At 44.0% G+C, this 24,481-nt stretch overlaps 1 protein-coding gene across 1 annotated transcript in view; it reads left to right on the top strand.

Annotated features, from left to right (window-relative positions):
* The window catches only part of LOC309415215 (protein patched homolog 1-like), a gene marked incomplete at its 3' end in the record, with an annotated part of 105,825 nt that extends 98,683 nt beyond the window's left edge, over positions 1-7,142 (top strand). The window contains exons 20-23 of the mRNA XM_082012666.1: positions 360-502; positions 4,244-4,343; positions 5,274-5,532; positions 6,619-7,142. Coding sequence (XP_081868792.1) covers positions 360-502; positions 4,244-4,343; positions 5,274-5,532; positions 6,619-7,142 — 1,026 coding nt within the window. The remainder of the gene's footprint in view (positions 1-359; positions 503-4,243; positions 4,344-5,273; positions 5,533-6,618) is intronic.
* Between the last annotated feature and the right edge of the window lie 17,339 nt (positions 7,143-24,481).

The raw sequence follows: 24,481 nt of genomic DNA on the forward strand, positions 1-24,481 counted from the left end.
AGCTATGCCCTCATGAGAGTGACAAGAACAGCCCTATAATTTTTACACCTGAAGTGCTTTTACTATAAAATGAATTCTTTGCGTGTGGAAACAAGCAAACCGAGAAACAAATTAAAAGCCTACTGGTACAGGCGTGCATTGTTTCCAAAATTATTACTATGGCTCCAACTCTGTAATCAATGCTTACTCTGGTCATGTGACTTCAGCAGCAGTTATATGGTCTTGAAGTCCAGCCAGCTATAGAGATACTTTAATGGACTGTAAATTGAAGTAATTAACTGGTGAAAAACTGCATACTAAGAGAGAGGCTGTTTGAAAGGCTGTACGTCTCTAATGAAATGGATTTCATTGTTTTACAGGCATTTTTAACTGCCGTAGGAGACAAGAACCGTAGGGCTGTCCTTGCATTGGAACATATGTTTGCACCAGTGTTGGATGGAGCTGTGTCCACTCTGTTTGGAGTGTTAATGCTCGCAGGATCGGAGTTTGATTTTATTGTCAGGTAAAGCATTTGTGTCTCTTGCCTTTTCTTTTTTTAATAAAAATAAGTATGCTTTTAATATTTAGACATTTCAGTGTATCTGTCATTTTATTACTTTGTATGGTGTGTCAAGCATGCTTACGTCATGGTCCTGTTTCCCCTATGTTTTATTAACTCCTTGTCACATGCTAGACATAGTATTATTTTCATTGCTGGTATTAAAATCTGTTCCAGGAAAATCTGACTCCCAGCATGAAAGGAAACAAAAATGGTCCTCTTCAGCAAATTTTGCTAATTCTGGAATTAAGTCAGTTCGAAGCAGCTGGTATTGTCCAATATTTTACCTTTAACCTTCCAGATATAGGTCTTCCAGATTTTTCATATGCACAATGATTTGCCTGGAAAGGACACACGGAGCCACAAACATGTTGCAATTACACTGCAACTGATGTTCTCTGGGCCTTCTCCTGCTATCTTTACATGAGGTTTACAGCAATTTACAAATGGGTGAGGAAAAAAGCCCTGTTTGGGAGCTAGGGAACCATAAGTATGAACACAGAACTTCATATTAAAATTTTGTAAAGCAAAGTCCAAAGGCTCTTCTGTTTAGAACTACAGGCACAGTTTCTTGTGGATTTAATTAAGAATGTGAATTTGTCAAGTATGAGAGGAGAGCAAGTTTTTCGTTTGAGGGGAATTTGAGAAGTACAATGAAACAGATCCTAATCCATTCCAAACAACCTGTGGAGCTCTGCAAAATCACTAATCTTAGAAGTAACACAGGTTCTCTGTGGCAAACTGCAGCACACCCCCCCCCCCCCAAAAAAAATATATCCTAGCCCTAAAAGAACTGAGGTAGAACTGGGCCAAATAAAAATGCTCTGAAAGATGACTTAACTGCTTAGGTAAACATAAACTGGATAGGTGATCAGACTTAGCTGACATCCATTTGAAAACAACAACAACAAAATGTCGGAGGCAGGAACTGAGAGAATGATTGCTAAATCTCATTGGGATTTTTTGTTTATGTATGTAAGAGATTTGCAGAAAGCAGAGAGTAGGAGGTTTACACTTAGGTCTAAACACATTAAACCTACATGGGGATTATTACTATACAGATATTGCATGCCCTGAAATAGAACTTGTATTTTTTTCAGGTCAGTATATTTTATTTCATTTCATTTCATTTCATTTCATTCAACCTGACCTTGATTGTTTCCAGGTATGGGGCATATACCACCTTTCTGGGCAACCTGTGACAATGCTTCACCAACTTCACTGTGAAATTTTTTTTTCTTATGTCTAGACGAAATATACTATCTTTTACAGAATCACAGAATTACAGAGCATATTTCTGGTATCATGGCAAATGGAATACTGTAGCAGCCCTTCATTCAAAATTTGGAGTGGATATTCTCTTAGTATATAAAATGAGCATTTCAACTTTTCAGCCTCTTTTATTTTACTTTTTTGCCCATCAGTTTCTTGTTTTCTAGCACAATCTGACTTTAGTTCACCTTGTTTTTTTTTTAAAAAAAAAAAAAAAGTCAGAGCCTGAACATTTGTTATAGTGGGTGGGGATGACGCCAAACTTCCAGAACAGGATAGATTAGTCCAACAGTGTGGCATATTAAGTGAATTAACAGACATTGTATACACCAAGTGGTCAGAGCTATAATCTTCTTGTTTATCCTAAATGTTAGATGGATGAGATGCAAATGTTTTAATGCCTGTTGTTGATCTCTGTCCCAGGATAAAATTCTGGTGGTTTATCTGAGTGGAGTGGATTGGTTCACCAAGTTTTGCTAATGCAGATCAGGAACACCAAAATGTTTACAGTAGCAGGATATTTGCTGTTTTACAGGAGTCTGATACGTTTAATGAGATTTAGAAACATGGAGGCAATACTGTTTATTGCCAGCTAATGTCAGCAGAGCTATTAGTAGCAAACCTGCCCTCAGTTCTTCTCTTACTCCTTCTCCTCCAGGAATTTACCCAAGACTGAGTTCTTGAAACCATTAGTTATAATGCAGCCTTAATTTACGTCTGAGCTCCATCTGTGCTGAATACCAACCAGCAATGCTTTCCTTTTAGTGACAGGTTTACCTTGGTATTCATGAAAGATCCCAGACCTTAGCTTTCAGTGGTGGGAAAGGACAAACACTTGTGCACTTTCCTCTTCTTCCATAGTACTTTAGCCTTTATGTTTGAATTGGCTGGTGCAAAACAACAGTATTCAGAGGTATTAAATTGTTCAACAAAAGATTAGCCTGCAATGCAATTGTGCTATTCTGGAGTGCTATTACTCAGTAGGATGCTGAAGCTTATTATAGAATGAGCAGCATTTTCTTTGTGGAAAGATGGTTCTTGTGTTGTAAAAAGGTTGTAATTTGAGCTATTTGGTAAAACTGTAACTCAAAATTGCAGGTGGAAACTTGTGATTAATGAATAGGAAGGGAAAGCCTTACCTTATGCTAGAGGTTTAATTAGAGATTCCACTGTAAGATGCAGAAGTATTTCACACTCGATTAGCTGCTGGGAGAAGTGGGCTTCTTTCCATTCTAGTATAAATTGTTTAACTTCTACACCCTTCACTTCATTTGTTTGCTTCTGCTGGGTTTTTGCTAATGGGGGCTTCTTTTCATTACATTCAGCCATTCACTGCACATTCCATATTTTTGTATTTGTGTAACACGTTCATAAATAACATTATGTGCTGCCAGATTCTGGGAAATGAACAAATTTAATTTTCTTTTTTTCTTTTATCAACTAATACTTTGGGTTGGTTGATATACATTCTCTAATCCAAAGGGTAAAAAGCAAAACCAAATGTCGTGGCTTTAGTACAGATGATACCACATTAAGCTCAAGGTCAGTGCTCTAAAAACAAAACTCGCAGGCGAGTACAGCAGCCCGCAGAGACCAACACCGATCCTTAACATGTACAGCAAAGACGAGAGCATGATGCAAATCAAATAAACTGATATTGTGACCTGCAACTGTTATTATCTCAAGCCTCGGGCCCCACGTTGGGCGCCAAAAAGGACTGTCGTGGTTTAGCCCCAGCCGGCAACTAAGCACCACGCAGCCGCTCGCTCACTCCCCCTCCCACAGTGGGACGGGGGAGAGAATTAGAAGAAAAACCTCGTGGGTTGATATAAACACGGTTTAATAGGACAGAAAGAAAGAAGGAAACAACGATGATAATACCAACAAAGGAATGTACAAGAACAAGTGATGCCCAATACAGCAATTGCTCACCACCCGGCGATCGACAGCCCGTCCCCGAGCAGTGATTTCCACCCCCCAGCTAACTCCAGTTTATGTACTGGGCATGACGTCGTATGGTAGGGAATATCTCTTTGGCCAGTCTGGGTCAGCTGTCCCGGCTGTGTCCCCTCCCAGCTCCCCGTGCACCCCCAGCCTCCTTGCAAGCAGGCCAGCACAAGAAGCTGGACTGTCCTTGACTGCTCAGCAACAACCCAAAACATCAGCACATTATCAACAGTTTCTCATCCCAAATCCAAAACACAGTCTCACACTAGCTTCTGTGAAGAAAACCAGCTCTATCCTGGCTGAAACCAGGACACCAAAAAAACTATATAAAGTGATTTAATTATTTAGCACAATATTAGTATTATTTGAGATTTAATTTAGCATATGTATTTTTAAATATATTTAGCAGTAGTATATAATCCCTTTTTTCTAACAATATTTGTGCCTTTTCTCTTCCCCCTCCCACACCCTTAAACCCTACTTCAGGTATTTTTTTGCTGTTTTGGCAATATTAACCATTTTGGGAGTTCTCAATGGATTGGTGCTGCTTCCTGTTCTTCTTTCACTCTTTGGACCATACCCTGAGGTCAGTAAAACTTATGGTGAGCAGAAGAAATGATAATATTAATCTCTCTCCCTGCAACCAACCCCCTTCTCTAGAAACTCTATTTTTAAAATTCTCTTGGATTTTTTAAATTTTTACTTTAAGTTTCTTGCTCTAGTTTTAATTTAAATCTTTATTAAATGTTATGTTTGTTATTTATTTGATATTATTCTACTTATACTTTTAAAGTACCTTTTTTAATAAGTATTGTTTTAGAGGCTGCAATCAACAAGCTAGATACAAATGTAGATATTAGGTAAGCTTTTAAAAGAAGAATGTCATATGCAAATATAAAACCAGGCTTTTCCCCAAGACTTTGCAAAAGACAGCTCCTTTTGTACACACACCTTCTCCTTAATAATACAATTACTCAATACAGTATTAATAAAACAGTTTTGACAAAAGTACATAATCGCTTATATTCCTAACAGTATATATGGCCTGTCCCTTATTCAAACTATATATGTATGTATGTGCATATATTGCAATTATGTGTGTGTCTCTACAACTAGACACTGAACCATACTATACATACACATCTGAGATGTTTTATGAAATCACACTTAATATATGCTGAGGGGGGAGGCAAGTCCAGAAATTATTTGCATATTTATAAGTGTAAGTGTGCATGTTCATGTACATATATGCACTTGCTGAGACAATGATACATAGAGGAATATGTATAATCCTATTTGCATACATCTCCAGAGATGGAGATCATGTCTCTCTTTCTTTCATGCATTTTTTCAGTGTAATACAGGTGTTGATCAGAAAACTAGTGCTAAATTTCTCATGGCATGGAAAGATGTATTTGGCTAAAGAATATTTCTATCAAGTGCTAATAATAATAAGGGTAATGCTAATTGAATGATACTGAACGCTTGTTATTATAATTATCATTGTCATTATCAGGTTTCTCCAGTCCATGGACAAAACAGATTACCTACTCCATCTTCTGAGCCAACCCCCAGCATCATGAGGTTTGTACTGCCACCCAGGGACACAAATAATGGGTCAGATTCTTCTGATTCTGAGTACAGCTCTCAAACTGCAGTGTCAGGCATCAGTGAAGAGCTCCATCATTATGAGGCTACTCAAGGCTCTGGGGCACCAGTCCATCAAGTAATAGTGGAAGCCACTGAGAATCCTGTCTTTCCAAGATCCACTGTAAGTAGCTCACATATTGACTGGAGGAAGGGCAAGAATATTTTTTATTTGGTTGGGGTTTTTTAATTTATATCTATTTCTGTGGGAAGGCTGTAATATTTTTTTCACACTTCTGGCTGATTATGCTTTGTGACTGTGCCAAAATTTGGAGCATTTGGAGACAGGACATGAAAGCTTTCCTTTAGAATCAAGTTGGGGGTAAAATTATGGTACCAAAGCTGAGGTCTTCAGCACATGTAATTGCTATTATATTAGCACCAGCCACAAGAGAGAGCTCTCAGTCTATTCAATGGTTGTTCTGGGTGACCTCCAGGAAAGAAAGTGGGGAGAGGTTTAAAAGATCCAAACCTCTTCCACACAGCTCCCTGTGGGTCACCATCTCATATACCTCTTCTCTGGACAGCTCACTTGGGGAGAAAGATTGATAGAGTTTAGAAAAAGTTTCAGGGTTGTATCAAATCTTGGGTCTGTTCCATCTTGCTACTGGGTTGGCATAACTGCGATTTCAAAGAAAAGTGAAAAAGCTCCGTCTCCTGCTCCCCATGATGCTGCATGCTGAGCTGCAATGTAGATATCTTTTTGTTCAACAGAGGCCTAAAAATAGGTACAAGCACAGCCACATTTGAAGTTGGTCATGGTTTATTGACTGATGTGGCTGCTGTGCTTCACGCTTTTCAAAGAAATCCAGAAAGATTCCTACAGTCTGTACAAACTACCCCACTAACATCCTGTGTGTGTACCCTGGGTGGAGCCTTTTCCAAATGCCTGCAGTTCTGCTTGTTGAACCAGTTAAGATTAAGTGCTTGCTATCCATCCCTTTGAAAAGATGGAGCAGTATGTAGGAGGTGCATATATTTTCAGCTGTAACCCTGTGTTTATCTGAAGTTATGCTTTCCAGGTTTTAACAACTTCAGACAAAAAATGTCTGGAAAAATCAACAGTTCTAAGACTCCAGAACACTACGTTTATAGAGTTAGAACCAGGACAATACCATTATAAATGTTGTTCCTGGGATAAAATATAAAAAAAGTGTAGTATTTGTTTGCCTTGCTTTGTCAGTGGCATAACCATGTGTCTCCCTTTAAGGTAGTTCAGCCAGAGACAAGGTATCAGTCGAGTTCCAGAGTGCAATTGAATCCAGAGGCTGGCAATCAGCAGGTGCTGCATCAGGGCAGACAACCAAAATGGGAAACAAGGGAATGGCTGCGACCACCTCCTTACTGTCCATGCAGGGATGCTTTTGAAATTTCTGCTGAACGACATTCAGGACCTAGCAATAGGGGTTGCTTGGGCCACAAGGCTCATTCTAATAACATGAGAAGAATGGTGTTTGGTGCCATGAGTGCCTCACGACCAGCCTACTGCCAGCCTATCACTACTGTGACTGCCTCAGCTTCAGTGACTGTTGCTGTCCACCCTGTTGTGCATGACCACAAGTCTTCGGGAGGGAGCTTTCTGTCTTACAAGGGATACTATGAAGCTGACCCTGGGACATTTGAGGACCCCCACATGCCTTTTGATGTGTGGTATGAAAGAAGAAATTCAAAAGTAGAAGTTATAGAACTGCAAGATGTTGAATGTGAAGAAAGGATACCTGGCAACAACTCAGAATAAGGTAGATCTGTCTGCTGTAACAGTAGATTTGCCTGTCTTGGGTAATGCTGTGATCAGAAGAAAGGGGAAAGATAAGAATTCTCTGGAGTAATTTTCCTTCAGGTATATTTACTCCTTAGTCCCTCATCATCTGGAATCTGCTGACCATGAATATAGTAAATTTTGTACTAGAAGTTAGGTTGGATAAGATGGTGTGGAGTAACAGGGCATGGACTCTGGCGGGGATTCAGGCCAAAGACCTTTATTGCTACAAGTGTCCGCTTTTTATGCAGTTACAGCTCTTTCACGCGCCACAAAATACGTCCTGATTGGTTACCACACACAGTCCACGTGCTTCTCACAGTCAGGATTCGCTGCCTGCAGGTGTCCACGCGCTCCTTTGCTTCCTCTTAGTTGTTTACCACAGCTCCTTCTCCTCAAGGCCGAGCCGTGCAGATGTCCAGCTGTTTACCAGCTTCTCAATGCCACAGCTCCTTCTCCTTAAGGTCGAGCCCTTGCAGGGTGATCCCAACATCTCGCCCTTTTTGTTTATCTATAAACAAAACCTGATGGATCATTCGCAACCCGAGGACTGTGAGGAAGATGGACCATCTGTACATTCTTGTATCGTCCTGCGCCGTGAACTCAGCCCAGCAGTCGGTAGGTGCCAGCTTTACGCGGGCGTCCCCACGGAGGCAACGGTGGCCTTGCCGTACACCGGCCCACTGCCCTTCAGGAAATCCTAGTATTTATACATTTGCAGAGGAACGAGTTTCGACACACGTGGCCAGTGAGTGTCGGAACACGCCTCGGTTGCCACCTTTTAACACAGGGAGCCTATGGCGTATGCGCCCGCTGGCCAGACATGCTGCACGCGCCACAGCCATCCCGTCTATTGGTTCGTAGGCTTTGTTCACATGGCGTATTACCATAATTCAGCAGTCACATATCAAATATGCTTAAGCCAACAGCAGAATGTTACAAGGCAAACAAAATTGTGAATTGTGCTTTATATTCCTCCGTTACTGCACGTCTTCCACATCCTCCCCTAACCTTGATCAACTTTCTTATCTCTGTGGGCTGTTTTCTCTCACCCAGCATAGTATCTATTTCTTACCCAGCCATCCGTTTCCTCCTATGCTAACTGCAGTTTTCTCACAGGCCAAAATTCCATCTGTTAACCCCTCCGTATACAGCTGCAAGCCTAAAATCGCATCTACAGTGCGATTAGCAATAATTTCCATTTCTGCCGACAAGTTAACTATTGCTTTTTCTAGCTGTACTACTCCTAGCGATGGAAAAAGCACCTGTACGAAGCTATGATAACCTTTATTATATCTCACCAAAGGATTTGTAGTTATAGAGCACTTTGCCCTAAAAGCTTTCCATGTTCCTCTAATGATACCGCTAATTTCAGTCTGATTAATTATCTGCAAATTAGGAACTAGGACGCCCATGGTACAGTCCCCTGACCAGTTCCCGGGCAGCTGTTTCCTAGCCAATTGATCTCCACACAGCCACCATAACCCTTCTGGCAGATTGCAAGTGGTATTTATCCTTTTGCTGTTGTTGGTGGTGCTTCGTCCTCAGAAATAGTCCGCCCATGGCTGCACCCTTATCATGAACTTACTGCCTCCCTCCATCATCGTTGCCCGATATATCATTCTATATTACAACAGAAATATCGAATATACCCAAAATTCTCTATCTTCCCAACTCTGTTATACCATATACACCGTGGGGAGAGTGTCTTATTGAAATATACTCTTTGATTCCCTGCAAAAGAAATGATACATTTGTGACAATAATTACAACGACATAGAACAAACCGACAACACTGTTTTACAAATATGGCATATTGAAGTTCCTGCTCTTGAACGTCCAGGGAGTGCCGCTGAAACGGTCAATGAGCCGTCATTTCCCATACAGAAGAGCGAAAGCATCAGCTGGCGATACGTCGGAGTCGGACTCTGCATCCGTGGGACGTGTGACAGGATCTTCTGGTCTTACTGCCGGCCGTACCAACCTGGCCGGTACCCACTTCGCTCCGTCCCCTCCCCCTCTGCCAAGGCCTCTTGTCTCATGCTTTGCCAATGTTGGGCAGGGTCGTATCTTGACTTGGGGGAAGGATCGCCCCAGGCAGCCCCCTCCTGTTGCGGCATGGGTGACCACCGCTCATGTTCCAGGTCAGGAGGCGGGGGCCAAGGAGGACTCAGCACCTCCATTGGTTGCGTTAGCAGGGGGGCGGGGGCGCGGGTGGGGAATCGCTCGTTCTCATCATCCCCAGCTCGGCCTCCCTTCTCTCCTGGGGCTGTGGCAGCAGCAGCTGCTGCCGCAGCTGTCTGCTCTGATTTTATCACCTTTATAGAGTCTCTGACTAATCGCCAGGTTGTTAACACTTTCGCAGCCGTATGATCCTCTTTAGAGGCTGCCTCAAACACCGATTTCCCTGCTTTCTCCGAAGTATCTAGCTCAAAAGCTGTTGCAGAGTCTGCTGCTAGCCCCTGGCTCTTCAAAAATGCTAACAATAATTGCAAAGTTTGTTCATCATAACTAATCCCCCTTTTCTTCAAAATTTTTACTATAATACAAAGGACTGCTTTTTCTTCCGAAGATATTTGCGACCCCATTACTTAACGTCCCCAGCTGCTCACCTCTTTGGTGATTATTTGTCTGGACTGCAGCTCTCTGTCCCGCTGCTACTTTCTCCTGCAGCTCTCTGGTCCGCTGCTATTTTCTCCTTTCAGCTGGGCCACTCCACCGGTTGTTCTCTTCCCATGATTCAGGTCCCCGTTCGGGCGCCATTTGTGGAGTAACAGGGCACGGACTCTGGCGGGGATTCAGGCCAAAGACCTTTATTGCTACAAGTGTCTGCTTTTTATGCCGTTACAGCTCTTTCACGCGCCACAAAATACGTCCTGCTTGGTTACCACACACAGTCCACGTGCTTCTCACACAGTCAGGATTCGCTGCCTGCAGGTGTCCACGCGCTCCTTTGCTTCCTCTTAGTTGTTTACCACAGCTCCTTCTCCTCAAGGCTGAGCTCTGCACGCGTCCAGCTGTTTACCAGCTTCTCAATGCCACAGCTCCTTCTCCTTAAGGTCGCACCCTTGCAGGGTGATCCCAACAAGATGGTGCTTTCCAGTGCTAAGAAGTTACAATGATCCAAACATAAACGACTCCAAAGAGCCTTTCAAACTGGGTGAGTACCTATTATGATCCCAGTTTACCAGAAGAGGAAAATGAAGCAGAGATGTTATGTAGCGCATTAAAAGTTGTGTGATTGCATTTCCTGTTGATAGATCATAGAATCATATAATCACAGAATGTTTTGGGTTGGAAGGGACCTTTAAAGATCATCAAGTCAAACTCTTCTGCCATGGGCAGGGACATCTTTCACTAGATCAGTTTGCTCAAAGTCCAGTCCAACCTGGCCTTGAACACTTCCAGGGATGAGCATCCACATCTTCTCTGGGACAGCAACCTCTTCCAGTGTCTCACGACCATCATCATAAAGTATTTCTTCCTTATATCCAATCTAAATCTACCCTGTTTCAGTTTAAAACCATTGTCCCTTGTCCTGTCCCTATAGGCCTTGGTAAAAAGTCTCTCTCCACCTTTCTTAGAAACCCCCTTTATATGTTGAAAGGCTGCAATAAGGTCTCCCTGGAGCCTTCACTTTTCCAGGCTGAAGAACCCCAACTCTCAGCCTTTCTTCATAGGAGAGGCGTTCCAGCCCTCTGACCATTTTTGTGGTCCTGCTCTGGACCTGCTCTAACAAGTCCATGTCTTTCTTGTGCTGGGGACCCCTGCAAGGCTCTCAATCCCTTCATCCCCCAGCCTATATTGATACGGGGGGTTGCCCCGACCTAGGTGTAGGACCTTGCACTTGGCCTTCTTGAACTTCATGAGGTTTGCATGGGCCCAGTCCTCAAGCCTGTCAAGGTCCCTCTAGATGGCATCCCTTCCCTCAAGCGTATCAACTGCACCACTCAGCTTGGTGTCATCTGCAAACCTGCTGAGGGTGCACTCAGTCCCACTATCTATATCGTTAATAAAGATATTGAACAGTACTGGTTCTAACACAGACCATTGAGGGTCACCGCTTGTTACTGATCTCAGAATCGCAGAATCATTAAGGCTGGAAAAGACCTTTAACATCATCAAGTCCAACCATCAACCCAACACCACCATGTCCACTAAACCATGTCCTGAAGTACCATATCTACACGGTTTTTGAATACTTCCAGAGATGGTGACTCCACCACCTCCCTGGGCAGCCTGTTACAATGCTTGACCACTCTCTCAGTAAAGAAATTTTTCCTGATATCTAGTCTAAACTTCCCCTGGCGCAACTTGAGGCCATTTCCCCTCGTCCTATTGCTAGTTACTTGGGAGAAGAGACCAACACCCTCATCGCCACAACCCCCTTTCAGGTAGTTGTAGAGAGCGATAAGGTCTCCCCTCAGCCTCCTCTTCTCCAGACTAAACAACCCCAGTTCCCTCAGACGCTCCCCATAAGACTTATTTCTCCAGACCCCTCACCAGCTTTGTTGCCCTTCTTTGGACACGCTCAAGCACCTCAATGTCCTTCTTGTAGTGAGGGGCCCAAAAGTGAACACAGTATTCAAGCTGCGGCCTCACCAGTGCCGAGTACAGGGGCACAATCACTTCCCTACTCCTGCTGGCCACACTATTCCTGATACAGGCCAGGACGCTGTTGGCCTTCTTGGCCACCTGGGCACACTGCTGGCTCATGTTCAGCCGGCTGTCAACCAGCACCCCCAGGTCCTTTTCCGCTGGGCAGGTCTCCAGCCACTCCTCCCCAAGCCTGTAGCGTTGCATGGGGTTGTTGTGGCCAAAGTGCAGGACCCGGCACTTGGCCTTATTAAACCTCATACAGTTGACCTCTGCCCATCGATCCAGCCTGTCCAGATCCCTCTGCAGAGCCCTCCTACCCTCCAGCAGATCAACACTCCCGCCCAACTTGGTGTCGTCTGCAAACTTACTGAGGGAGCACTCGATCCCCTCATCTAGATTATCTATAAAGATATTAAACAAGACTGGCCCCAGAACCGAGCCCTGGGGAACACCGCTTGTGACCAGCCACCAGTTGGATTTAACTCCATTCACCACAACTCTCTGGGCTTGGCCATCCAGCCAGTTCTTTACCCAGCAAAGAGTGCACCTGTCCAAGCCACGAGTCGCCAGCTTCTCCAGGAGAATGCTGTGGGAGACGCTGTCAAAGGCTTTACTAAAGTCCAGGTAGACAACATCCACAGCCTTTCCCTCATCCACTAAGCAAGTCACCTGGTCATAGAAGGAGATCAGGTTGGTCAAGCAGGACCTGCCTTTCATGAACCCGTGCAGGCCGGGCCTGATCCCTTGGTTGTCCTTCACATGCCCTGTGAGCACTCTCAAGATGAACCTCTCCATAATCTTTCCCGGTACAGAGGTCAGGCTGACAGGCCTGTAGTTCCCAGGATCCTCCTTCCGGCCTTTCGTGTAGACGGGCGTCACATTGGCAAGCCTCCAGTCGTCTGGGACCTTCCCTGTTAACCAGGACTACTGATGAATGATGGAGAGTGGCTTGGTAAGCTCCTCCACCAGCTCTCTCAGTACTCTCGGGTGGATCCCATCAGGCCCCATAGACTTGTGGGTGTCCAGGTGGCTTAGCAGGTCCTTAACTGTTTCCTCCTGGATTATGGGGAGTTTATTCTGCTCTCCATCCCTGTCTTCCAGCTCAGGGGTCTGAATACCCTGAGGATACCTGGTCTGGCTATTAAAGACTGAGGCAAAGGCGGCTTTAAGTACCTCAACCTTGTCCTCGTCCTTGGAGACAATATTCCCCGCCATATCCAGTAAGGGATGGAGATTCTCCTTGCCTCTCTTTTTGTTGTTAATATATTTGTAAAAACGTTTGCTGTTATCCTTTATGACTGTGGCCAGATTGAGTTCTAGCTGGGCTTTTGCCTTTCTAATTTTGACTCTGCTTTACCTAACAAGATCACTGTACTCTTCTTGAGTTGCCATTTGGACTCTTTGGATGTGGCTATCCAGCCATTTCCTTCGTGGTCAAATAGTACGTCCATCAAACCCATATCTCTCCAAGTTAGCGACAAGGATATTGTGGGGGGATCATTTCAAAGGCCTTACAGAAGTCAAGATAGATGACATCACTTGCTCTTCCCTTATCCACCAAGGCAGTCACTCCATCGTAGAAGGCCACCAGATGATTCAGTCAGAATCTGCCCTTGGTGAAGCCATGTTGGCTGTCTTGAATCACCTCCCTGTCATGCATATGCCTTGACATAGCTTCCAGCTAGCAACATTGCTGGCAACAAACTACTGCCTCCAGGATTCTGCATCTGATCAAATATATCAGACTCCTGTAAAACTAAAAATATCCTGATACTGTATATATTTTGGAGTTCGCAGTCCTGAGGGATATGGGGCAGGTGAAGAGTGAAGTCAGGATCCTGGACTTTAGGAAAGCAAACTTCCATCTCTTCAGGGAGTTAGTCAATAGGATCCCCTGGGAAACTGCCCTCAGGGAAGAGGGAGCAGAAAAGAGCTGGCAGATCTTTAAGGATGCTTTCCATAGAGGGCAAGAGCTCTCAATCCCCAGGTGTAAGAAATCAGGAAGGCCGGCAAGAGACTGGCATGGCTGAGTCAAGACCTGCTGGTCAAACTAAAGGGCAAGAAGGAAATGCACAGGCAGCGGAAGCAGGGACAGGGATCCTGGGAAGAGTACAGACACACTGCCCGGTTGTGTAGGGATGGGGTCGGGAGAGACCAAGTTGTGGCTGGAGCTGAACTTGGCAAGGGATGCAAAGAAGAATAAGAAGGACTTCTACAGGTATGTCAGAGAGAAAAGGAAGGTCAGAGAAAGCATACCCCCATTGATGAGCAAGACTGGCAGACTGGTAACAATGGATGAGGAGAAGGCTGAGGTACTCAATGACTTCTTTGCCTCAGTCTTCAGTGGCAGTGTCTCTTCCCACACCTCTCGAGTGGATGGACCGCAAGACAGGGACTGGGGGAGCAAAGTCCCTTCCACTGTAAGAGAAGATCAGGTTTGAGACCACCTGAGGAACCTGAACATCCACAAGTCTATGGGACCTGATGAGATGCATCCCAGAGTCCTGAGGGAACTGGCTGATGTAGTTGCCAAGCCACTCTCCATGATATCTGAAAAGTCCTGGCAGTCAGGTGAAGTCCCTGGAGACTGGAGAAAGGGAAACATTGCACCCCATTTTAAAAAGGGTAGAAAGGAGGACCCTGGGAACACCTGACCTGTCAGCCTCACCTCTGTGCCTGGGAAGATCATGGAACAGATCCTCCTAGAAGTTATTCTAGGGCACATGGAGGACAGGGAGGTGATTTGAGACAGCCAGCATGGCTTCGCCAAGGGCAAGTCCTGCCTGACCAACATAGTGGCCTTCTGTGATGGAGCGACCACATCAGTGGACAAGGGAAGAGCTTGACTTCTATAAGGCCTTTGACGTGGTCCCTCACAACATCCTTTTTTCTAAGTTGGAGAGATATGGATTTGATGGATGGACTGTTGGGTGGATGAGGAATTGGTTGGATGGTCGCATCCAGAGGGTAGTGGCCAATGGCTCAATGTCCCAATGGAGATCAGTGATGAGCAGTATCCCTCTGGGGTCCAAATTGGGACCAGTACTGTTTAATATCTTCATCAATGCCATAGACAGTGGGATCTCAGTGTACCCTCAGGAAGTCTGCAAATGACACCAAGTTGAGTGTTGCAGTTGGGGATACAGTACAGGTTGAGAGGATGAAGGGATTGCGAGCAGCCCTGCCAAGAATGACTTGGGGGTACTGGTGGATGAAAAGCTGGACATGAGCCGGCAATGGTGAGGCCTCATTTGGAGTATTGTGTCCAGTTCTGGGCTCCCCAGTTCAAGAGAGACAGGGAACTTTTGGAGACAGTCCAACGGAGGGCTACGAGGATGATTAAGGGACTGGAACATCTCTCGTATGAGGAAAGGTTGAGAGACCTGGGGCTGTTTAGTCTGGAGAAGAGAAGGCTGAGAGGGGACCTTATCAATGTCTATAAATATCTGAAGGGTGGCTGTCAGGAGGATGGAGCCAGTCTCTTCAGTAGCACCTAGTGATAGGAAGAGGGGCAATGGGCATAAAGCAGCATAGGAAGTTCCACCTCAACATGAGGAAAAACTTCTTTACTGTGAGGGTGACAGAGCGCTGGAACAGGCTGCCCAGAGAGGTTGTGGAGTCTCATTCTCTGGAGACCTTCAAAACCCGACTGGACGCGTTCCTGTGCAACCTGCCCTAGGTGATCCTGCCTTGGCAGGGGGGTTGGACCAGATGATCTTCAGAGGTCCCTTCCAACCCCTACCATGCTGTGATTCTGTGCTGCAGTGTGCGCTCGCAGCCCAGAAGGCCAGCCATATCCTGGGCTGCATCAAAAGAAGCGTGGCCAGCAAGTCAAGGGAGGTGATTCTGCCCCTCTACTCCACTCTGGTGAGACCCCACCTGGAGTACTGCATCCAGCTCTGGAACCCTTAGCAGAGGAAAGACATGGACCTGTTGGAGCAGGTCCAGAGGAGGGCTCAATAAGTGATCAGAGGGATGGAACACCTTTCCTATGAAGAAAGGCTGAGAGTTGGGGTTATTCAATCTGGAAAAGTGAAGGCTCTGGGGAGACCATATTGCAGACTTCCACTACTTCAAGGGGGCTTGTAAGAAAAATGGCGATAGCCATTTTAGCAGGACCTGTTTCAATAGGACAAGGGGTAATGGTTTTAAACTAAATGTGCTCACGGGGCATGTGAAGGACAACCAAGGGATCAGGCCCAGCCAGCATGGGTTCATGAAAGGCAGGTCCCAAAAAATCCCAATGAGATTTAGCAATCATTCTCTCAGTTCCTGCCTCCGACATTTTGTTGTTGTTGTTTTCAAATGGATGTCAGCTAAGTCTGATCACCTATCCAGTTTATGTTTACCTAAGCAGTTAAGTCATCTTTCAGAGCATTTTTATTTGGCCCAGTTCTACCTCAGTTCTTTTAGGGCTAGGATATATTTTTTTTGGGGGGGGGGGGGTGCTGCAGTTTGCCACAGAGAACCTGTGTTACTTCTAAGATTAGTGATTTTGCAGAGCTCCACAGGTTGTTTGGAATGGATTAGGATCTGTTTCATTGTACTTCTCAAATTCCCCTCAAACGAAAAACTTGCTCTCCTCTCATACTTGACAAATTCACATTCTTAATTAAATCCACAAGAAACTGTGCCTGTAGTTCTAAACAGAAGAGCCTTTGGACTTTGCTTTACAAAATTTTAATATGAAGTTCTGTGTTCATACTTATGGTTCCCTAGCTCCCAAACAGGGCTTTTTTCCTCACCCATTTGTAAATTGCTGTAAACCTCATGTAAAGATAGCAGGAGAAGGCCCAGAGAACATCAGTTGCAGTGTAATTGCAACATGTTTGTGGCTCCGTGTGTCCTTTCCAGGCAAATCATTGTGCATATGAAAAATCTGGAAGACCTATATCTGGAAGGTTAAAGGTAAAATATTGGACAATACCAGCTGCTTCGAACTGACTTAATTCCAGAATTAGCAAAATTTGCTGAAGAGGACCATTTTTGTTTCCTTTCATGCTGGGAGTCAGATTTTCCTGGAACAGATTTTAATACCAGCAATGAAAATAATACTATGTCTAGCATGTGACAAGGAGTTAATAAAACATAGGGGAAACAGGACCATGACGTAAGCATGCTTGACACACCATACAAAGTAATAAAATGACAGATACACTGAAATGTCTAAATATTAAAAGCATACTTATTTTTATTAAAAAAAGAAAAGGCAAGAGACACAAATGCTTTACCTGACAATAAAATCAAACTCCGATCCTGCGAGCATTAACACTCCAAACAGAGTGGACACAGCTCCATCCAACACTGGTGCAAACATATGTTCCAATGCAAGGACAGCCCTACGGTTCTTGTCTCCTACGGCAGTTAAAAATGCCTGTAAAACAATGAAATCCATTTCATTAGAGACGTACAGCCTTTCAAACAGCCTCTCTCTTAGTATGCAGTTTTTCACCAGTTAATTACTTCAATTTACAGTCCATTAAAGTATCTCTATAGCTGGCTGGACTTCAAGACAAGGTCTGATCCTGCAGTTATACCATATAACTGCTGCTGAAGTCACATGACCAGAGTAAGCATTGATTACAGAGTTGGAGCCATAGTAATAATTTTGGAAACAATGCACGCCTGTACCAGTAGGCTTTTAATTTGTTTCTCGGTTTGCTTGTTTCCACACGCAAAGAATTCATTTTATAGTAAAAGCACTTCAGGTGTAAAAATTATAGGGCTGTTCTTGTCACTCTCATGAGGGCATAGCTTCCATGACTGTCATGGGAAGTTTGCTGTAAAACTAGCCAATACTGATTCAGGTTTTCCTGAATACACTTGGAACAGACCAAGGGCTTGCAACTTATGCTCACGCACACAGTCACATCCATGGTAGCATTTACTAGTGGATCAGGTCTTTCTGTCACTTTACACAGAAGTGTCCACTGATACAGTGCATTTCTCCTCACAGGTCTGAGGATCCACACTACTGATGGAAAGTTGCCAGTGTATTCAACAGGCCCAGTATAAAGTAACACTACTAAGTCATGTGCTGCTTTTTTTACATTCCTATTTCACTCAAGATGAATGTTTTTGCAATTTTTTCTACTTCAAACCTAGCAGCACTATACTACACCCAACTATATAGCATACTTAGCTAGCAGCACTATATATGCCCAACTCTGTACCATGAGTTGTTGTGTACATCTACAACATGTAGATGCTGGGTGGTGCCGGCTGCCCCTGCAGCCAGTTTAAACCTTGGGAATCCACATATAACCAGCCCCTAGGGAGCTCCAGCAACCAGGAGTGCTGCAAACAAGGTGTGCAAACAGGGAGCGTCATCTGAGAGGAGCAGTGTGGATGTTTGCATGGAAGGGTGCGTGAGAAGGGCGGCGCACTCTACCAGTTGTCAGGCTGCTGCCTGCTCTGCTTACCCGCAGGCTTCAGCTGTGGCCCCGACGATCACCCCAGCTAGCTGTTGGCTGTGCAAACCTATCCAGCAGCTTGAGGTCTCCAGGGAATTAGAAGGGCTTATTAGACGGTGCTTTGGGATCGTCGGAAGCATGGTGGCAGAGACTCGGCAAGGGCTGCACTCTGCAGCAGCCGGGAACAATCTACCTAGCCAGGCCAGCCTGGGACGAGTGGAGGCAACCACCCAGATGGAGCTTCCTATCAGGGAAGCTGCTGTCCAGCTGGAGGGCTGTAAAGTCTGTACCCCACACTCCTGGGTGGAGGAGGGTGCAAGCTCCATCTGTGCAAGGTGTGCTCTGGTGGAGTCACTCAGGCAGTGAGTGGAGGAGCTGAAGGAGGAAGTCAGCAGGCTACGCTGTATTAGGGAGGGGGAACAAGAAATAGATAGAGTATTATTCGAGACTTTGCAAGAAGAAATACTTGGTCCCCGTGGCACTGACCTCCAAGGACTACCAGACAAAGAGTGTCAACAGCGAACAGACAGCACCTTGGAGAAGGAGGTGCCATAGTCTCTGGTGACTCGTGGCAACAGGATATCACTTCCTCCCCCATTTCCTTGTATGTACCAACCAGCAACAGATACGAAGTCTTGGCAGTGGGTGAAGCCAGTGAACAAGACTCACAGGGAGAAACCGCACCAGTTGCACACTCTAAAAACTGCAAGAGGAAGCAGCAAGTGCTAGTAGTAGGTGACTCTGCTGAGAGGCACTGAGGCACACCCATCAGCCGGCCTGATGTACAGTCAAGCAAAGTTTGCTGCTTGCCAGGAGCCAAGATCCAGGTTGTCACAGAGAGACTGCCACAACTGGTTAAAAGCGCAGACTACTATCCCCTACTTCTCTTCCATGTGGGCACCAATGACACGATAAAGCATAACCTGGGCAAGATCAAGCAAGACTTCAGAGCCCTGGGGGCACAAGTGAAGGGGACATGGGCCCAAGTGATCTTCTCTGTCTTGCAAGTCAGGGATGGGGGTGCAGGCAGAAGTCGACGCATCATGCAGATCAACACCTGGCTTTGTGGCTGGTGTCATCACCAGGGCTTTGGCTTCTATGATCACAGGACATTCTTTGATGAATACAGCCTACTGGGGAGAGATGGGATCCACCTATCTAGAAGAGAAAGGAGAATCTTTGCTGGCAGATTGGCTGAATTAGTGAATCGCGCTTTAAACTAAGGAACTTAGGGGGTGGGATCCAAAGCCGTGACACTTGTGTACTCACAAGCAACAGGGTGGATGAGCGCACCTACCGGAGTAGTGAGGAATGCCCCCCAGCCCTCCAGAAAGGTTCCGCCAAAAAGGTGAGACAGTCGACAGTCCAACTGAAGTGTCTCTATACCAATGCATGCAGCATGTGTAACAAACAGGAGGAGCTGGAAGCCACTGTGCAGCTGGAAACCTATGATCTGATTGCTATCGCTGAACCTTGGTGGGATGAATCACATGACTGGAGTGCTGCAATCGATAGCTATAAACTGTTCAGGAGGGCCAGGCAAGGAAGGAGGGCTGGGGGGATTGCCCTCTATGCAAAAAAATGGATTGATTGCACAGAGCTGTCTTTGAAAAACAGCAGTACACAGGTTGAGAGCTTATGGGTGAAAACTAGAGACCATGCCAACAAAGGAAACCTTGTGGCTGGTGTTTGCTACAGGCCACCTGATCAAGGGGAGGATGTTGATGAAGCGTTCTTGCTTCAACTACAGGAAGCATCATGCTCACAGGCTCTGATCCTGCTGGGGGACTTCAACCACTCTGACATCCACTGGAAAAGTGGCACAGCAAGCTGCAAGCAGTCTAAGAGACTCTTGGAGTGCATTGAGGATAACTTCCTAATCCAGGTGATAGAAAGCCCAACCAGAGGAGATGCATTACTGGGCCTGTTGCTCACCAACGCAGAGGAACTTATTGGAGAGGTCAAGACTGGTAGGTAGCCTGAGCTGCAGTGATCATGCCCTGGTGGAATTCATGATCTCGGGGGATATATACCAGGCGAAAATTATAGTCAAGACCCGAAACCTTAGGAAAGCGAACTTTCAGTTGTTTCTCTGTGCTCTGATCACTGAACCAGGCTATCTTCTAAAACGTCACACAGCAATGACAGTGAAAGTGTAAAATTGACAGTTACTTCAAGAATTGTCCTTTTTTGAATAAAATTCATCAAAAGAATTTGAAGTCCATAGTGAGGACTAAATCCCTCTGGGAGATGGGCTGAGTGAGAGAGATGGGAAAGCTCCACCTTACCTAGTGCGGTGTTGCGTTGTGGGGTGCCCCTGCGCTTTGGGGATGCAGCGCTGTATTCGGAGAACTGCCCAGCAAGCTCCCAGATTGGAGGAGTCCCTGGGCCAAGCACTCTGTTTTGCCAGGGGCAGTTGCAGTGGCTATCACAGATTCATATAGGTCAAAGCTGACTTAACAGAGCATTTAATATGTTCCTGTGAAATAATATTCTGCTGGTTCATCCAAGAATTTGTGCGTTTTGAAACTTAAATCATTATCTCTCCTTAGGCTAGCAATGGGAAGTTACAGGATGTAGTGCTGTTCAGAACAGACAGGTTATTTTAGATGTTTGGGGAAGACTAAAGCTGTTCATTTTCTTGGAAAAAAACATTATTTTTATGGGGAATGCTTTGAAGGGGAGGAATAAATTGAGGTGTTTTACCCCTAAAGCTTTTTGGGGCTTGTGGTTGAAAACCGATTTAATTATTTCAACTCCTTTTTTTTCCCCTCATTTGGGGGAAAAAGCAGAAGTGTTAAATCCTTATTTAGCTCTTGGTCCTTATTTTCTTGCTCTGCTTTTCACAGCTTTTCAGTGGCAGACACTAGTTTGACCAAAGTTGTGGATGGCCCATCATTGGAGGTGTTCAAGGTCAGGTTCGAACGGGCTTTAAGTAATAGTATCCTCAGAATAAGGAAATGTTCAGGCTCATATTTTCCAAGCTGAATAGCAGGCTAACATGAGAATCTTAACTGTGTCCAGTATCAGATATAGCTTTTTTCTCTCTGAAGTGTTCATTGGTTTTGACTGCATTTGTGGCATTCAGAAATCAAGGCTTCCACATTTTTTCTAACTGGCATCAGGATTTCTTTACCAAGAAGTCCATGACTGATGGAAAAAGAGTCCACATTGCCTGACTGTAACCACTGGAATCATGAAATGAGTGTTGGCTTAGCTTGATTTGTTTCTTTTTCTTGAACTTTAATTAATTTTTGTATTTTTTTTTCCTCTGTATTTGTAAAGGGTAATAACAGAAGCAAAGAAGAGGCCAAAGATGGAAAACTGTATTTCCAGAACTGCTTAAAGAGAACTGCTCAGTGTTGTAGAAAAGGACATGCATGCAGCATCAGGACGACTATTCACTGTTACTGTAACTTATTGTATTATTTTGTCAAATATTTCTGTAAGTATTTAAAGATGTACAGATACGTAATATACAAAAGGACATTGTAAAGTAGTATAATCTGGAGTCATTTGCCTCCAGTTAATAGAGTGGGGACAATATTGGTTTTGCTCTGTACTTATTGTATATTCATCTCTTTGCCACAAGTTGTTTTTTCCCATGCTGCATTGTCACTTTTAATTAAAACAGCTAAACTGGGATCTCTTTGTGAAACTAATTTAGCTTTTTTTTGGTTATTTTTAAACTAAAGATGGATTGCTGCAGGTGAAGGGCCTGGAAAAATGCTAAAATCTCTGTGTTCTGATTGAAACCAAACCCTAAGAATGGAGAACCTTAATTTAAAATACTAGAACAAAAGTTCTCCTCTCTTCATCTTTCTCCATCTTTTTTCTGTCCTTCTCCAAGCTGTTTTTTTAGAGCAGGTAGATGATCAAATATGTATTCAGAGCCAAACACATGCAACCAACATTCTATTTTTAAACCCAGTGATGATGGGGTTTTTCTTTAAATACAGTGCCTGAACAGCAGCTGCAAATTCTTTGATGGGAAGGTGTATTTCTCCAGTGGCTTCAGGGAGTCCGTCTTTGCATGCAGACCTTCCCAGCACAGTGAATGGGGATAACCAGAATGCACAAATTTTCATGCCTTTTTCACTCACTTGAAAACACTTTGATATGAGACACTTGTTTACAGATCTCCAATGTGAACACTTGAAGAGACGGTGAGAGCCTGATGTTGTTCCCATAATACATAAGCTACTGTTTCGATGCATGCTAGGGGATAATGTTGTAATTGCCTACTGGTCCAGTTCACTAACATGAAAAGTCTTAATGACAAAAAGACAAGGGGCCTCAATTTAGTACTAGCAGCATAGTGACCTCAGGTCATAAAAACTCTGCAGCAAAACAGTATGATACTAAATGGAAACTACCTTCAACTGCCAGGTGTGTGTGCTCCTGTGTCAGAGGTCGGCAGAGCTCCCACTGACAATGCTGGTGCAGCCCACAGGCGTGTGCTCCCTTTCTCCCTCCTCTTCCTCTGAGGTGACAACAGGAGGGAAAGGGGCAAGGAAGAGCTGTGATGTCTCCCATCTGCCTCTGCCCGATTCCTTGTTCTGTATGTTATGTGCGGGTGGCCTGTCTGCTGCTTCACACTTCGATAGTCACACTGGCAAAGGGAGAACTCAGTGGCTGGCAACATTTATTTTGGTTTGGGTTGGGTTTTTTCAAAACCGTTTTTAATTGTGGGTGATATTTATATTTTGTATCATAAGAATGCTTTCTTGCAGTATTTGTCATGCCAGTTTATACCAAACAAAATCATAGAATCATAGAATCTTTGGGTTAGAAGGGACCTTTAAAGATGCAGGGGTTTTGTTTCTATTGGAAACACTATTACAGCTATGTTTTTCCTTTTTAATGTATTTTTATTTGTATAGAGTGCTTACTAATGTTAAATAGGAAAGAGTATATAACACATTAAAGACTCATCAAAGCTTTTAGCATAAGGAGTTAAAAGGAAAAAATATTCAAACTGGGTCTTATCACCTGTCTATTTTGGTAGGAGTGGGTTTGTGTCATTTCAGTTACAAAGATAAAATTATGACATATAATTTATTTATGTGAAAATTTATTTTTGTAGTGTACATAGTAGTCCTCAAGTCTTTTGACAGAAGTATATTTTTAAAGAGTTTATATGCAGTGATGATAGCATTATGTTTTAGAACACTGCTGAAATGTGATTATGGTGCATACTTTTCCTTGAAAACCCCATGGCAGAAAAGAAAGTGTTAAACAGCATTAAGAGAGAAAGAGAGTGTGAATATTCATACAGTTCTGGATTGTGTTTTAGTTACCATTTGTGATCTAGTGTGGTTCTCATTTTAAACGTTGAAAGGAAATCGTACAAACTCTAAATGTTAATGTTCAAACACTGATAGACATTCTAACATGAATAAAAAAGTATAACTTATTGGTTATGGATTTTGTTGTTTATAGAAAATTTTTTTAATGTACTGGTCAACTATGCAGATACAATCAAGCAATTATACTGATTGCTATGGAGTAGCAATCATCCTTCAGGGCGCATGCTATATTATTGGTAAGTCTGCTACATACTGTAGTCAAATAGTTGTTGTATCATATGTCAGTTTGCACTTTCATAGTTGGGGTTGAGCCTAAATCCAACTTGAAACATAGTCTTATTTCTTAGTTCAGGAAACTCAACCCCAAATCTGGAACTTCCATAATTTGGAGCACGAATTTGAGATTTTTGGAAGATTGAGATTTGGCCTGTTTTGGAGAAGGAGCTAATTCTAAAATCATAGACAAATTGTAAAATGTAGGTGCTTGTCTGTTGATTCTGTTGCCCTTTTTATGTCTCTGGGGGATTGGTATAGGGCTGGATTATACATTTCATTCTCTTTCTGAAATGAAGCATTTTGTGTAAACATTCAGCACTTGGGTAAGGCAGTTTATCATACAGGTTACTTCTGCTTAGAGGTGGGTAGAAATATTTTGCCTGTTTCCTTCTCTGTGGTTCTTCCTTAAACTGGATTAGAGAAATAGTCTATTTGTTCCTACTTTGTGTAACAAAAAAAAAAAATCTGACTTCTGAAAACTATAGAGTCTAAGAGTCTAAGTGTTAAATCCTTATTTAGCTCTTGGTCCTTATTTTCTTGCTCTGCTTTTCACAGCTTTTCAGTGGCAGACACTAGTTTGACCAAAGTTGTGGATGGCCCATCATTGGAGGTGTTCAAGGTCAGGTTCGAATGGGCTTTGAGCAACCTGATCTAGTGAAAGATGTCCCTGCCCATGGCAGGGGGGTTGGAACTAGCTGACCCTTAAAAGTCACTTCCAACC

The sequence above is a fragment of the Phaethon aethereus genome (genome assembly GCF_964289735.1).
Source record: "Phaethon aethereus genome assembly, chromosome: W".
NCBI lineage: Eukaryota > Metazoa > Chordata > Aves > Phaethontiformes > Phaethontidae > Phaethon > Phaethon aethereus.